We start from the raw sequence: 14,480 nt of genomic DNA on the forward strand, positions 1-14,480 counted from the left end.
TTGTAATCAAATGAAAACCTAACATAACTTGTGTCATTTCACATACAGTATGTAGCTTACATAACTTTAACACACCTTTTCACATCTATTCCTATCTGACACACCCAAGAAAATATAACTTCTACAAGCACACAGTTTATTTACCAGTCACACTATTGTTTCCCCATTTTCTTTCTCTCACACACACACACACACACACACACACGACTCACCTTGCTTAGATGGAACTCAAGCCGTCGCATGAACCTCTCATTCACTTTTACTTGCTGTTGGAAGAAACACAAAAAGGACTCAAAATTATGCTAACCTTCATTCTCAAAGTAAAATACATGGATAGAATGTAATTTGGGACCAATGATTGTTTTGGTGAAAGCTCATATGATTACTGTGTGCTACTGTGCAATGGAGTGGGTGAAAAATAAAAGACAGGGTCAAACTCACCTTATCCAGCTCATAGAGAAACCCCTGAAGAGGAACAAGATCACATTATTATACTGTCCAGTAAAATCCATTGCCAGATCAAGTGAGCATACACCATTTTAAGGCAGATTCAAGCCCTGGTGGTACCTACCAGGCGAGAGTTCCTCTTGGACTCCCTCATCTGTTGGCTCAGGCTGTCCAGCTCCATCTGGTGCACCTGCAGGTAAGACCTGAGACGTACATGGCATGTCAATTTCCTGTATGTCTGAGCAGGCATGCATGACAGTAACGTATTGTGAAAAAGTGCTTTCTGTCTCTCTCTGTGTCTCTCTCTGTGTGTGTGTGTGTGTGTGTGTGCGCGCTCACTGCAGGCCTCTCTTCAGAGCCTCATAGACTTCGTCTAGCCTCTCAGGCTGAGGCACCTTGGGCGGTGGTGATTTAGCAGAGAGGGTGAACATCCTGCTGACTCTGGAGGGCTTCCTGGTGACCCCCAGGGTGCTGAACACTGATAGCTTTCTAAAACATAAACACAATACTTTTTACTAATGGCAAGACTGAAAATGCAGCACTGCAATCACTGACTGTTGGTGAATTAATGGAATCAATGTTATTTAAACATGACATGGAGATAAGTCTCATTCATACAGAACAGGCCAAAGACATGTTGATGTCTCCTCACTAGCAAGGACACTGATGGAGTATCCCATCTCCAACACACCCTTCCAAAGCATATTTTATTGCAACTTGTGTTAAGCAAAGATTTGCACAGTCAGGGGTAATGATAACATTCTGAGTTAAAATAATAAGTTACACTTTATAAAATCAAACAGGTAATCAATGTGAGTCAAGACTCCTCTTTCACAGATGACAGGCCAGTCAATGGGCTACGGAAGAGAAATGCATGAGTCTGTCTAGCCTGCTCATAATCTCTTCAACTTTGAAAAAACTCACGCAAGATATTATCTTATAAGACTCAACACACCTTTCACTCCCTCATCCAGACATAAAACTAATAACCATGAAGTGAATCATAACTACTGCTTCATGTTAATGCATTCCTTACAACTGTAGACAGCATAATTAATATCTCTATTTTTTCAGCTAAATTCTAACTTCAAGAGACGGCTATTATTTCCTCTTCCTCCATCTCCTGAGGCTCTCGGTCTCTAACACAAACTTATGTGCATGTTACTCAAGCATACCCACTCCATTCTCCTCTCTGTTCCTCCTTTCATATTCTGACCTGGTTTCTAGTAGATGGACCTTCATTAATAAATAACTAGTGCCCTTGATTTTCCTCCATTCTACCTGACAGGGAATAAAGAAAATCCCTTTGGATAGACCAAAGCTTTGCTTGTTCGATACTACTGCACTGTTGGAGCTAGGATTTTGCTACACCCACAATAACATCTGCTAAATATGTGCATGTGACGAATAAAATGTGATTTGTCATGGAAAGAGCAAATGCTCTCAATGTTTTGTATACACCGTGTGTAATAAATAAATAAATAAATAAATAAATAAATAAATATATATATATATATATATATACACACAGAATTCAGAATTTTTCGACATTTTGTTACGTTAGACTTATTCTAAAATGGATTTAATACATTTTTTTCCTCAATCTACACACAATACCCCATAATGACAGGGGGAAAATATTATTTTTTTGTGTGTGCAAATTTATTACAAATAAAAAACAGAAATCCCTTATTTACATAAATATTCAGAACCTTTGCTATGAGACTCGCCATTGATCACCCTTCTGAGGAAGGGTACAAAAAAATGTCTGCAGCATTTAAGGCCCACATGAACATGGCCTCCATCATTCTTAAATGGAAGAAGTTTGGAACCACCAAGACTCTTCTTAGAGCTGGCCGCCCGGCCAAACTGAGCAATGGGGGAGAAGGGCCTTGGTCAGGGAGGTGACCAATAACCCGATGCTCACTCTGACAGAGCTCCTCTGTGGAGCTGGGCGAACCGTCCAGAAGGACAACCATCTCCGAAGCACACCCCCAATCAGGGCTTTATGGTAGAGTGCCAGACAGAAGACACTCCTCAGTAAAAGGCATACGACAGCCTGCTTGGAGTTTGCCAAAAGGCACCTTAAGGACTCTCAGACCATGAGAAACAAGATTCTCTGGACTGATGAAACCAAGATTGAACTATTTGGCCTGAATGCCAAGTGGCACGTCTGCAGGAAATCTGGCACCATCCCTACGATGAAGCATGGTGGTGGCAGCATCATGTTGTGGGGATGTTTTTCAGCGGCAGGGACTGGGAGACTAGTCATGATCGAGGGAAAGATGAACGGAGAAAAGTATAGAGACATCCTTGATGAAAACCTGCTCCAGAGCGCTCTGGACCTCAGACTGGGGCGAAGGTTCACCATCCACCGACCCTAAGCACACAGCCAACGCAGGGGTGGCGTCGGGACAAGTGTCTAAATGTCCTTGAGTGGCCCAGCCAGAGCCCGGACTTGAACCCAAACTAACATCGTTGGAGAGACCTGAAAATAGCTGTGCAGCGACACTCCCCATCCAAACTGACAGAGCTTGAGAGGCTCTGTAGAGAAGAATGGGAGAAACTCCCCAAATACAGGTGTGCCCAGCTTGTAGTGTCATACCCAAAAGACTCAAGGCTGTAATCGCTGCCAAAGGTGCTTCAAAGTAAAGGGTCTGAAAACTTATGTAAATATAATATTTACGTTCTTTGCTTCGTCATTATGGGGTAGTGTGTGTAGATTGATGAGAAAAAATAATTACTGTTACATTACTGTTAATAAGGCTGTAACTTAACATAATGTGGAAAAATTCAAGGGGTCTGAATACTTTCCGAATGCTTTTTAACAGTAATGTACACTAGGCCTCAGAGGGAGTGTCCTCACCTGTAGGGCTTATCGTAGGAGTTGACCCCAGCAAAGGACTGGCTCCTAGTGATGGATCTGGAAAGGACTCGGCGCGACGGGCGCATGGAAAGGGACATGGAGGACACAGCTCTGGAGGGACTCCCTGCAGAGACAAGAGGGGGAAGGCTTTAGAAGTTACACAGTGACAGACAAAATGGGGCCAGTTTGGAATTTGTCCTCAGGCACTGCAGGAAAACGTCAAAATGAGAAGAGCAGAATTTTTTTTACAATTGAATCCGGCTTCCATTGGCATTGTTCTTTCACAGGAACTCAATTATGCCATGAGTTTATTCTCAAATACACATTTCTTGAAATCTTGATAGGTCTATGCACTTTATCCTTATGAATCAAAATGGACATTTTTCAAACTGTGTTACCTAATAAGCTGCAGGGGCTCCACAGTTGTAACGCCCGGGGTGTAGTGGAGGAAGAAGTCAGGCGCAGGAAGCAGAGAGTTCAGGGTAGCGCTACTTTTAATGCACCACAACGGTGAAACAACGCCAACCCAAACAAATGCCCCAAACACGGGGAACTTAAACAGTCCAGCAAAATACAAAACACACAGACAACCGTGACCTACAGCCGTGTACACGCGTACACTGAAATAATCCCGCACAACCAGCAGGCGGGCCGGCTGGTAAATAAAGCCCAACCAATTAGCCTAAACTAAACACAGGTGCAACTAATAAACAGAAAGGGGGGAAAAGGGATCAGTGACAGCTAGTAGGCCGGTGACGACGACCGCCGAGCGCCACCCGAACAGGAAGGGGAGCCACCTTTGGTAGGAGTCGTGACAACACTCCTGGGACAAATACCAGTTCTTCACATCAAAGCATCTTATTATACTGTAAATGCAGCCCTGAGAGCTCTTGGAGAGATTATGTAAGAAAACATTTAATCTCGTGCCTTGGAGAGCTGTTTATCGGTATCTCTTTTGCATGAACAGTGATATGCAGATAGTTTGTTGTTTTTGGTTTAAAAGTACCAGCAAGTTGTCTAATTATCTGACAGATCAGTTAGTTTTAGGGTGTGGCAAATCTACAGGTTCAAATGTTTTGACATGTCAACATTAATTTGGTTATCCAACTTTCAACAAGCCATAATTTGTAATAATGCATCTACCATAATGCATTCAGCAACTCAAAATGTTACATGTCAAAAGGCAGTCAGACTATTTCTGTATTTTAGGCCTGTCCTCCTCCCCCCCCCCCCCCGCATCCTCTGTATGCCTCCATATTCCCTCGCTCTTCCTGTGGTGCAAGGTCAAGCAGCGAGGGTACTGTGTGTCACCATTTCCACACTGGAAACAAAAGACCAGTGAAGATTAAGGGATAACAGAGACACAGTGCAGACTGCAAACACATTACTGCTGCCTGCCCACTATCTCTGTGCTCTACCACCCACGCTCTTCCTCTAGAGCTGCCTGCCCACTATCTCTGTGCTCTACCACCCACGCTCTTCCTCTAGAGCTGCCTGCCCACTATCTCTGTGCTCTACCACCCACGCTCTTCCTCTAGAGCTGCCTGCCCACTATCTCTGTGCTCTACCACCCACGCTCTTCCTCTAGAGGTGCCTGGCCACAGCACAACGTTACAACCATGTTGCACTTGTATCAAGGAAGATAGTAGTGCAGGGATGAGAGAGAGAAAGAGGAATAGAGAGATTTCCCCGTCTAGATAAACTGTGCGTCTCAGAGTTCATTGTGAGTAAATTAGCATTGGTGTACCAGGCCCTGACACTGGGGATTGTGTCACAGCATTAGTAACATCACACAGGCCCCAAACAAGGATCTTTTAGATAGGAGAAGAAGAGGGAGTGATTGAGACGAGATTAAACACACATCAAATCGCTGGGGACTACCGACCGGGACAACAGCCCCACACAGAGAGAGACAGGCCCTGTGACGTTAGGAAGCCTCAGGTGAGGCAACCTCAAGCACAAAGATGTTAGCTTCAATACACAGACTCAGTCCTATTACACACAAATCAAATATACATTTGAACTGTTCTCCCCAGGAGAAAGTGTAATTATTATTGTCAATCGTAACCACAGTTCTACTGAGCATTGTGGTTTTGTCAAGTCCTGTTAGTTTGATCGGTGTTGTCTTGTTTGGTCAGCAGCAGTAATAGGAGTTCCTTAGATACAGAGATGCATTCAGGCCCTTAGGAAGGAAGTCAAGGTTTATTTTGAACTTGTGGTAGACAGGAAACAGCAGTCACAGCTACAAATGCCTCACGTCATAAAACACAGAACTGAGCTGGCCATCTACGCTCAATACAATTCACTACATCCAATTGAGTCCCCATAGCCCAACACTCATTCCCTACAGTAGCATTTAATCTACATCCATCTCACTCAGCAAAACCCAGCCAAGGAGAAGGGTCTGTGAGCGTGAAACCTATAGAGTGACGAGGGAGAGGTCCTACAGCTCGAAACAGAACTACAGTAAATATCATATGTAAAATTAATTTCACTCAATTCAGTGAAATCTAAATTCTGCCTGGTGAAAAATGTATATTTAATCACATACTGATCCCTGGTAAGATGATTTCCCTGATAAGTCAATTAGAGGCCTTTTACAATCAATCAGTCAACTGTGCTACTGCAAACAGCTCAGACTCACAAACAAACCCAGAGACACTCAGCTGCCAAACCCAAGGCAGAGGAAATGGTGACATTCTACAGGAAGTCTGAAGTCGGAAACTCTAGAAAGGAAGATGGTTGAGGAAAACAAAACTCTAGAACAGGCCAGAGACTGAGATAAAGCTCTCTGCCTGGAATATTGACTGAACCCATTTTCTTTTCCTTCAATACGGACAGAGACCGAAAGAGGCAAAACAAGCTAAATCAAATGCAAAAAGGGGATCATGGAGCGTGAGGGATGGACAGACTAATACATAGTTGCACCTCTTCACTATAAACTGGAAATTATATTTGGCATATGATAGTTTCTGTGCCATATGCAGTACATTTGAGGAACCACTAGTATTTCTTTACACACAAATCATATACTGTGCCAAAACATATTTAAGTATACGCCTTTGCAGCTGGTAGTACACGGCACTTACTGCACATCTTCAAGAGGATCCTTCTCATCATGGGCATCACGTAGTAAACAGGACACAGGTAAGCGACACATTATCCTTTCTTCACTCAGCCTTGGATGAATACCTTGCTGCACCGCCACCCACACGCAGTGCACCGAGTCAACCATCCCAACAATACACCCTGCCTGTCCTGCCTGGTTCCTACCTGTCCCAGAAGAGGATAGGTCAGCCTGGGAATAAACAGGAAGATCACACGATGGGGAAATCTATTGAGCGTAACAAACATAAAACCAGGAGAGTCGTACGCCACATAACTACAGGCTTCCATCGGGTTCCATGATGAGTGTGGTGTTGCTGGACAGGGTGTGAAGCCCATAGACATGGTTACACCCATTGTTCTGCTGCCTGGCTGGCCCCGTTCCTGAACAGTTCTAGAAGGGGGAAAAAAGCACACAGGGGCCACCCACTCCATCATACCCACTCTGATCCACCCTCTACATCATGATGCACATCAAAGCATCACCCTTCTCATCTTAATGTGTATATCACACCTGCAGGTCAAAGGAGTCTCTTGGGTGTTTATAAGCAAGGGAGTTGTTTATGTGGTCTCTGTCTTGTGTTGAGTCTGTGAATGAGTGTGTTAGAAAACACACCGTCTGTTTTGTGATCAGCCACAGAGAGAGGTGCAGCTGGAGTAACAAAAGCACTATTGACATGGCCAAGGGACAGCCAATGGGGACGGACATGGCCTCAGATACAGGCTTCACCCCTTATCAACCAGCCGGTCTCCCTCTAACATTCCAAACACAGCAGAGATACACAGGGTCTACTGTCCCCTGGGGCACACAGGCCCTGAAAAACACAGGCACAGTAGACCACTCAGAACAGAGGGTCACAGGACTGGGCCAGGGTCCCAGGAATGATCAGCAGTGGGGGTAGGGTGAAGGGGTGGTAGGGCATACCAGTTCCCTAATACAACACTGAGCTGAGGGACAGGGGAAGGGCTAGCCGGCTCCAAAAACAACACTGGGGACAGACAAAATGGTTCAACAAGCTTTAAAAAAAACACAAAAGTACAAGAGTAGAGAGGCACTTAGCACCACAAAATACAGCAAGTAGACATTTCTGGGTCACCCAGTAACCCCACGTGCAGTATAAACATCCTTTACTGACCTTATATAACCATTAAAGCTCTGGATTATGGGAAATAAACTGGAACCCTATAACACACTGACTGGATGGTTCGAGCCCTGAAATGCTGATTGGCTGAAAGCTGTGGTATATCAGACCGTATACCATGGGTATGACAAAACATTTATTTTTACTGCTCTAATTACATTGGTAACCAGTTTATAATAGCAAAAAGGCACTTCGGGGGTTTGTGATACATGACCAATATACCACAGCTAAGGCCTGTATCCTAGCACTCGCGTTGTGCATTAGAACAGCCCTTAGCTGCAGTATATTGGCCATATACCACACCCCCACGGGTCTTATTGCTTAAATAAAGAATGATCAAATTTTCAAGCAGTAGGGCTAAGCATCATCTCTCTAACCATCAACCTTTTGGTGAGCTTATATAAGAAGAAAAAAGGAAATCAAAACAAGCTAATGAGGAAACTAAATGAGTCAATGTTTATATTGAAATGATTGGTTTATGCTTGGTGCTCCCTCCCTCGACAGATCCAGGATATGATCAGCAGGTTGGTTCCTGATCCTAATGGCCCCCGGCTAGGACTCATGTGTCCGCTCTCTATGAGAAAGCCCCTAAAACACGTGTGTCCCTTTCCTTCCCTTCTCTCAACCAGAGCCTAAAAAAAGCCCCTCTCCATCCACCCCTTCTCGATTCTTCTCACCAGTCCTCCACTCCTGTTCTACAGTTATCTAACACCTCCACTGAATTAAGAGATCAGATATGATTCAAATTCAATACTGTTTACCAGACTCATCGCAGTGCTCTGATTTCAGTCAAGCCCCCTAGTCACTGTCCATTGTCTCAAAGTCCATGGGTATGTTTACAACACTGGCCATGAGGGACAGGTTTGAAATACTGTTCCTCAAATCTCCACAACAACAGGACCTGGCCAGAGTGTGACCAAATCATAAGCATAACCCACATATTGAAGGACCGACCCTAGGGTATGTTAGTAAGTCACAGACAGCCACAGCACTGCATGAACACAGGTGTTGACACACTGCCCCTCGAAAAAGCTGGTCTACCTCAACACCCCCTAACACAGATCTGTGGGGCCGACGACCTTCAAAGACCCATTTGTTTCCTCCCTACAGACCAAATTAAACCACATTAATTTAAACATCCAGTGGGAGACCACCTGGGAGTTACCACAACTACAGTCACCCCCCTCAACCACAAACCTACAGAACAACACTGGGGACCGACTGAGACTGAGATAGTATAGCCAGAGTTGTTAGTAGGAAGAACAAGAATGGAAGAGGGGTTTCTTCCCCCTGCTTTCAGGGCAGTGCCAGGCAGACCAAACTTCAGGTCTGACAAACAGGACTATGCAAAGCTGGAGAAGAGGAATACAGCCTTAAACAGAGAGAGATGGTGAGGGAACAGAGAGACAGCAAGAAAAACTAAACATCCACAATCAATGGTAAAACAGACTGAAAAAAATATGTATACACAAATTGGTATGGGTTAAGCACGAGGTAACATTTTTACAACATGCCTCCATTGCCTGATACTGTGAGAAATACTTCAAAACAAGGAACTACACCAAAATCACCTCACACTTACAGTCTACCAACACCACCATTCCAAAACAAGAGTAACACTACAGACAAAACTAACATACCACCACTTCAAACTCCATTGTACCCTAGAACACAATAGAACTATATCAAGTCTACAAGCCCTGCTGGTTAACAGGGGGAAAGGGTACCTCCATATCCACTGTACATCTTTGCTAGTGTTGTGGCTTCCTCTCAGTGTTGACCACCCAGACCAGGAGAGGTTTCCTTGGGTCTAATCAAGTAAAGAGATCCACAGACAGCGATCCAGCAACAGAGATCCAGCAACATCTACTCATCTGAAGTTTAATCTCTGGCCCAGAAGAAAGGGAGCGCAGAGCAGAGGCGCTGCCAGGAAATGGGAAGGCGGTCACCCTCCCAGCAGCCCTCTCCTCCTCCGGCTTCCTCTATTCTTCCCTGGCTGACATCACACTCTTCCTGCCTCTCCCAGCAAGACCAGCACATTGTTTCCAAATCATAAATTACATGTAATTATACATTTGTGTTCTCGACTGCAATTATATACCATAAATAGTACGCCAAATAGCTTTGTGTAAAAGATTGACAACTAAAAAGGGACCCCAAGAAAAGTGTTCATCTTGAAACTTAACTCAGCCCTTAGAATTTTTCCTTGACTCATAAGCGCAACTCAAGACTGTGATAACAGAACACAATGAGGTGATCCTTATCAGCCTTGAGTCATTTAGCCTTGACAAATCCCTACTTGTCTTGGCCTGCCAGACTGTCTATCGATGTTGTAAAGGGTTTACAATAAATACCCAGACACCCCAGAGCATGATGTACCAAATAGGAAATTAAAGCTCACATCTCCCTCAGAAACACAGCTGGTCTTCCCCCATCTTACAAGATTGCATACTTGAACTCTGCAAGACAAAAACATCAAGTGGAACTGCATGTTGTCCAACAAAAATTCCAGAGATGACAGACTCCTTAAATCTTGTGTGATCAGTAACTTGTGTGATGACCAAGTCTAATTCTCAACAGCACACCTTGAATAGTGTTTAGTGAAAGACAGGACAGGCAAAAGAGATGTGAGAACCTGACTGCAAGCTTATGATCACACTGAAGGTGACACAGCTCTAGTTCAGGTTCTTAACCGGATTAGGTATATGGCTGCACTTTACGCTGAGGAATGAAAGTAATGGTAACAATAACCTAAAAGGCACATCAGTCACTGTCAGCAGTATGCCATCAGAATAACAGTTATTAGTCAACTGTTGCAACATGCCAAAACCTACAATGACTATAAAAATCAGCAGAGCACAGTCTTTGACGAAAGTGGAGTGAGAATAGATGGGTATCTGCAAATACAAAACAGACTGGTTTATGAAATACCGTTTCTCATTGACTTTTCCCCCCATAACTCAGACCACTGCCCTTCTCCTGGAGGCAAATACCTGGTTTTAATGTCTTCAACATGAGACACACAGTGCTCTGTATTATCTACAAATTTCCAGAGAAAGGGAAGCTTTAAACGACATATTTGGCTATTATTTCAGCCCAAACTTCTCTTGCTGCACATTCAGCATTCACTCAGATTAAACTTTAATGACAGCCATTAGGGCTGCACGATATAGGCAAAACAATTTGTGATTTTTTTTTACCAAATACATTTGCAATTTAACTTACGATATATATCAACACTTGAACTGTTGGAAGCATATACAGTGGGGCAAAAAAGTATTTAGACAGCCACCAATTGTGCAAGTTCTCCCACTTAAAAAGATGAGAGAGGCCTGTAATTTTCATCATAGGTACACTTCAACTATGACAGACAAAATGAAAAAATAAAATCCAGAAAATCACATTGTATGATTTTTAATGAATATATTTGCAAATTATGGTGTGTTCCTGGTGTAACTCGGGCAGTTGTTGTTGCCATCCTGTACCTGCCCCGCAGGTGTGATGTTCGGGTGTACCGATCCTGTGCAGGTGTTACACGTGGTCTGCCACTGCGAGGACGATCAGCTGTCTGTCCTGTCTCCCTGTAGCGCTGTCTTCGGCGTCTCACAGTACGAACATTGCAATTTATTGCCCTGTCCACATCTGCAGTCCTCATGCCTCCTTGCAGCATGTCTAATGCACATTCACGCAGATGAGCAGGGACCCTGGACATCTTCCGTTTGGTGTTTTTCAGAGTCAGTAGTAAGGCCTCTTTAGTGTCCTAAGTTTTCATAACTGTGACCTTAGTGTCTTAACGACCGTTCCACAGGTGCATGTTCATTAATTGTTCATGGTTCATTGAACAAGCATGGGAAACAGTGTTTAAACACTTTACAATGAAGATCTGTGAAGTTATTTGGATTTTTACGAATTATCTTTGAAAGACAGGGTCCTGAAAAAGGAAGGTTTATTTTTTTGCTGAGCTTAGTAAGAAAGGGAGTCAAGGTGATTTAAATCAATGTGGTCTGTTAACCACGTCTTTTTCAGAGCCGATGTGAAAAATATCAGAATTGGGCTGCCAGTCTAAATGCAGACTGTCGCAGCCTCCAATCTTTTTTTCACTGATTCTTCTTTTGACCAGCACTGAAAAAGAGCCAATGTGAAAAGATCTTTATACATCAGATCTTATCTGATTGGTCAAAAGACCAAATAGTGTAAAAAAGATCTCAAGAAGAAATCGGCCCGTGGCAAAATCTAGTTGATGATGCCTGCTGTTCATTGTACCTGCAGCATTCCATGGGAGACTAGTATAGAGTAGCCTACTTGGTGTGAAAGGGAGGTGTGAAAATGGGCTCAGTGCCCCTTGACCTCAGAGTGCTGATAGTGTGATGGAGGATAAGCAGGGGGATCGTGAAAGGAGCGGCCGCCCAGAGTGAGAAGTGGGCTGGGGATTTAGTTGTTCTCAGTTGAGCTCTTATCTCCTGGGAGGCAGCTGTCCCAACCAAACTGGGAAAACTACTCTTCAGAGCTACACAGTCACTGCACCTGTGCCTCGCACAGAGAGGAGCGAGAACGAAAGAGAACACATACAGTAGTCGTGCACATGCACAGTAAAGAGTGCATTCCTTATCACAGTTTCTCTCTTGTACCACCTTCTCAAGTTTCACCACGAAGTACGGAATGTCAATTTCCTTCACTGCTCTCATCTCATACAAAGCTTTCTTTGCGCAGTCCTAGATCGGCTTGGGGTTGTTTGAAACTTCAAACATTAGGTTTAGGTTTAACATTAAAGATGCATACACTTTTGTGACAGCCATAATGGCAGATGATTGGAGTGACACCGCCTGCTACTGTATCATTGCCCATCACAAAGCAGGAAGAGATAGCGATCCCTCACAGGACATAAATATCCCAGGACAATGGAAATAATCTGTGTCACACTCAGAGATAAGGTGCCTGGCTACACAAAGTAATCACAAACAGCCCTGACACCTGGATCTGGGAGCATGTCTGAGGGGATTTACCTAACCGTCTGGATTTATTTGGTCTACAATTAATCACTACGGCAAAAATCAGTACTTCCCTGCTGTTGCACCTTGGTGCCGCTCAAGCCAAGGTAGACCCACCCCCACTTCCCCATAGCCTCACTCAACACCAAGCACTCTATTCCCGAAAACCACCCCACAGTGCAGAGAACACATTATTTCCATTGTTAACGTGCCACTAGCCCTTTGTCTCAAATACAGCAGGCGTGTTTGTTTTCCACTCACCCTCTGATTTTTAAGTCCAAAATGAGGTTTACCTATTAAAACTGTGCTGTTTGAGCAGGTGGCAAGGCATTTGATATACATGTAGATTTTGCTGTGTCTAAGACTTCATATGTGGAGTTGCCCTGAACAGCCCAGAGGACATTCTACTGTGTCTGTCATTCTGTGTCCTGATTCTTTCCACATATTCTACTCCTAAATGCACAAAACTGTAATTAATGTTGACACCAAATAGAAGCGATGCGCGCCACTGCACTGTAGAGAGATGAGGAGCAAGCAGTGGCTGTGCACTCGTGGCTCTCATTTGCATCACTTGTCACTCTGATCTTAAAGGGACAGCGCAAGATTTTGGCAATGAAGTGCTTTTTCTACTTACCCAGAGTCAACTGAGGTAAACACTGAAAGTGCAATAGTCATCCAAGATGACCATACCCTGACCAGGCCCAACCCAGTTTTTCTTCAGCAGTAAGCTAGCAAGTATGTAGGGCTCAGTGGAGAATGACTTCCCCCTCTCATTGAACCATGAAGTTCAAGGCTGACCGGGGTACTGCAGGCTGCTGTTTTCACAAAGAAGGGTCTCCATTATAGTCAACGGGAAAACGGCAATCTTTGTGTGCAATCTTCGTGTACAATCTTTGTGTAAATATAATTTTTTTCTAAGACAATCATGGTACCAACACTTGCTTATATTACACCAGATGTATGCTCTTGAACCAATTTATATATAGATATATATTTTTTTAAATCACACACACACAGAAGTTAAGGATATTTTATATTTCAGTGCATTCGGACAATGAATTCAGACCCCTTCCATTTTTCCACATTTTGTTACGTTACAGCCATATTCTAAAATAGATTAAATAAAACAAGTCCTCATCTACACACACTACCCTATAATGACAAAGCAAAAATTGGTTAATAAATGTTTGCAAATGTATTAAAAATAAAAAAACAGAAATACGGGACTCGAATGGGACTCGAAATTGAGCTCCAGTTCATCCTGTTTCCATTAATCATTAAGGTCTCACAGTTGACAGTGGCCGCTGGCCACCTGTGCAATCGGGGTAGAAGGGCCTTGTGTCAGGGAGGTGACCAAGAATATGATGGTCCATCTGACAGAGCTCCAGAGTTCCTCTGTGGAGATGGGAGAACCTTCCAGAAAGAGAACCATCTCTGCAGCACTCCACCAATCAGACCTTTATGGTAGAGTGGCCAGACGTAAGCCCCTCCTCAGTAAAAGGCACATGACAGCCAGCTTGGAGTTTGACAAAAGGCAAATCAAGATTCTCTGGTCTGATGAAACAAAGATTGAACTCTTTGGCCTAAATGCCAAGCTTCACATTTGCAGGAAACCTGGCACCATCCCTACGGGGAAGCATGGTGGTGGCAGCATCATGCTGTGTGAATGTTTTCAGCAGCAGGGTCTGGGAGACTAGTCAGGATCGAGTGAAAGATGAATGGTGCAAAGTACAGAGAGATCCTTGATGAAGTCCTCTGAGCTCTGGAGTAGGTTCTCAGTCTGATGCGAAGGTTCACCTTCTAACAGTACAACAACCCTACACACACAGCCAAGACAATGTAGGAGTGGCTTCAGGACAAGTCTCTGAATGTCCTTGAGTGGCCCAGCCAGAGCCCGGACTTGAACCCCGGTTGAACGTCTCTGGAGAGATT

At 44.0% G+C, this 14,480-nt stretch overlaps 1 protein-coding gene across 7 annotated transcripts in view; it reads right to left on the reverse strand.

Moving 5' to 3' along the window:
* Positions 1-14,480, reverse strand: part of LOC139371364 (rho family-interacting cell polarization regulator 1-like) — a 76,122-nt gene that overhangs the window by 36,780 nt on the left and 24,862 nt on the right. For 3 of the 7 annotated variants that reach the window (XM_071111773.1, XM_071111764.1, XM_071111745.1), the window contains exons 2-6: positions 3,314-3,437; positions 787-936; positions 572-650; positions 442-465; positions 213-266 (exon numbers count right to left, since the gene is read on the reverse strand). In XM_071111773.1, the coding sequence (XP_070967874.1) occupies positions 213-266; positions 442-465; positions 572-650; positions 787-936; positions 3,314-3,411 (405 nt within the window). In that variant the 5' untranslated portion in view covers positions 3,412-3,437. Of the gene's footprint in view, positions 1-212; positions 267-441; positions 466-571; positions 651-786; positions 937-3,313; positions 3,438-3,711; positions 3,744-6,402; positions 8,550-9,287; positions 9,453-14,480 lie in introns of those variants that run through there. The other 4 variants (XM_071111737.1, XM_071111729.1, XM_071111719.1 and 1 more) reach the window with 4 other exon arrangements.

Source organism: Oncorhynchus clarkii, chromosome 2 (genome assembly GCF_045791955.1).
Source record: "Oncorhynchus clarkii lewisi isolate Uvic-CL-2024 chromosome 2, UVic_Ocla_1.0, whole genome shotgun sequence".
In the NCBI taxonomy this organism is placed as follows: domain Eukaryota; kingdom Metazoa; phylum Chordata; class Actinopteri; order Salmoniformes; family Salmonidae; genus Oncorhynchus; species Oncorhynchus clarkii.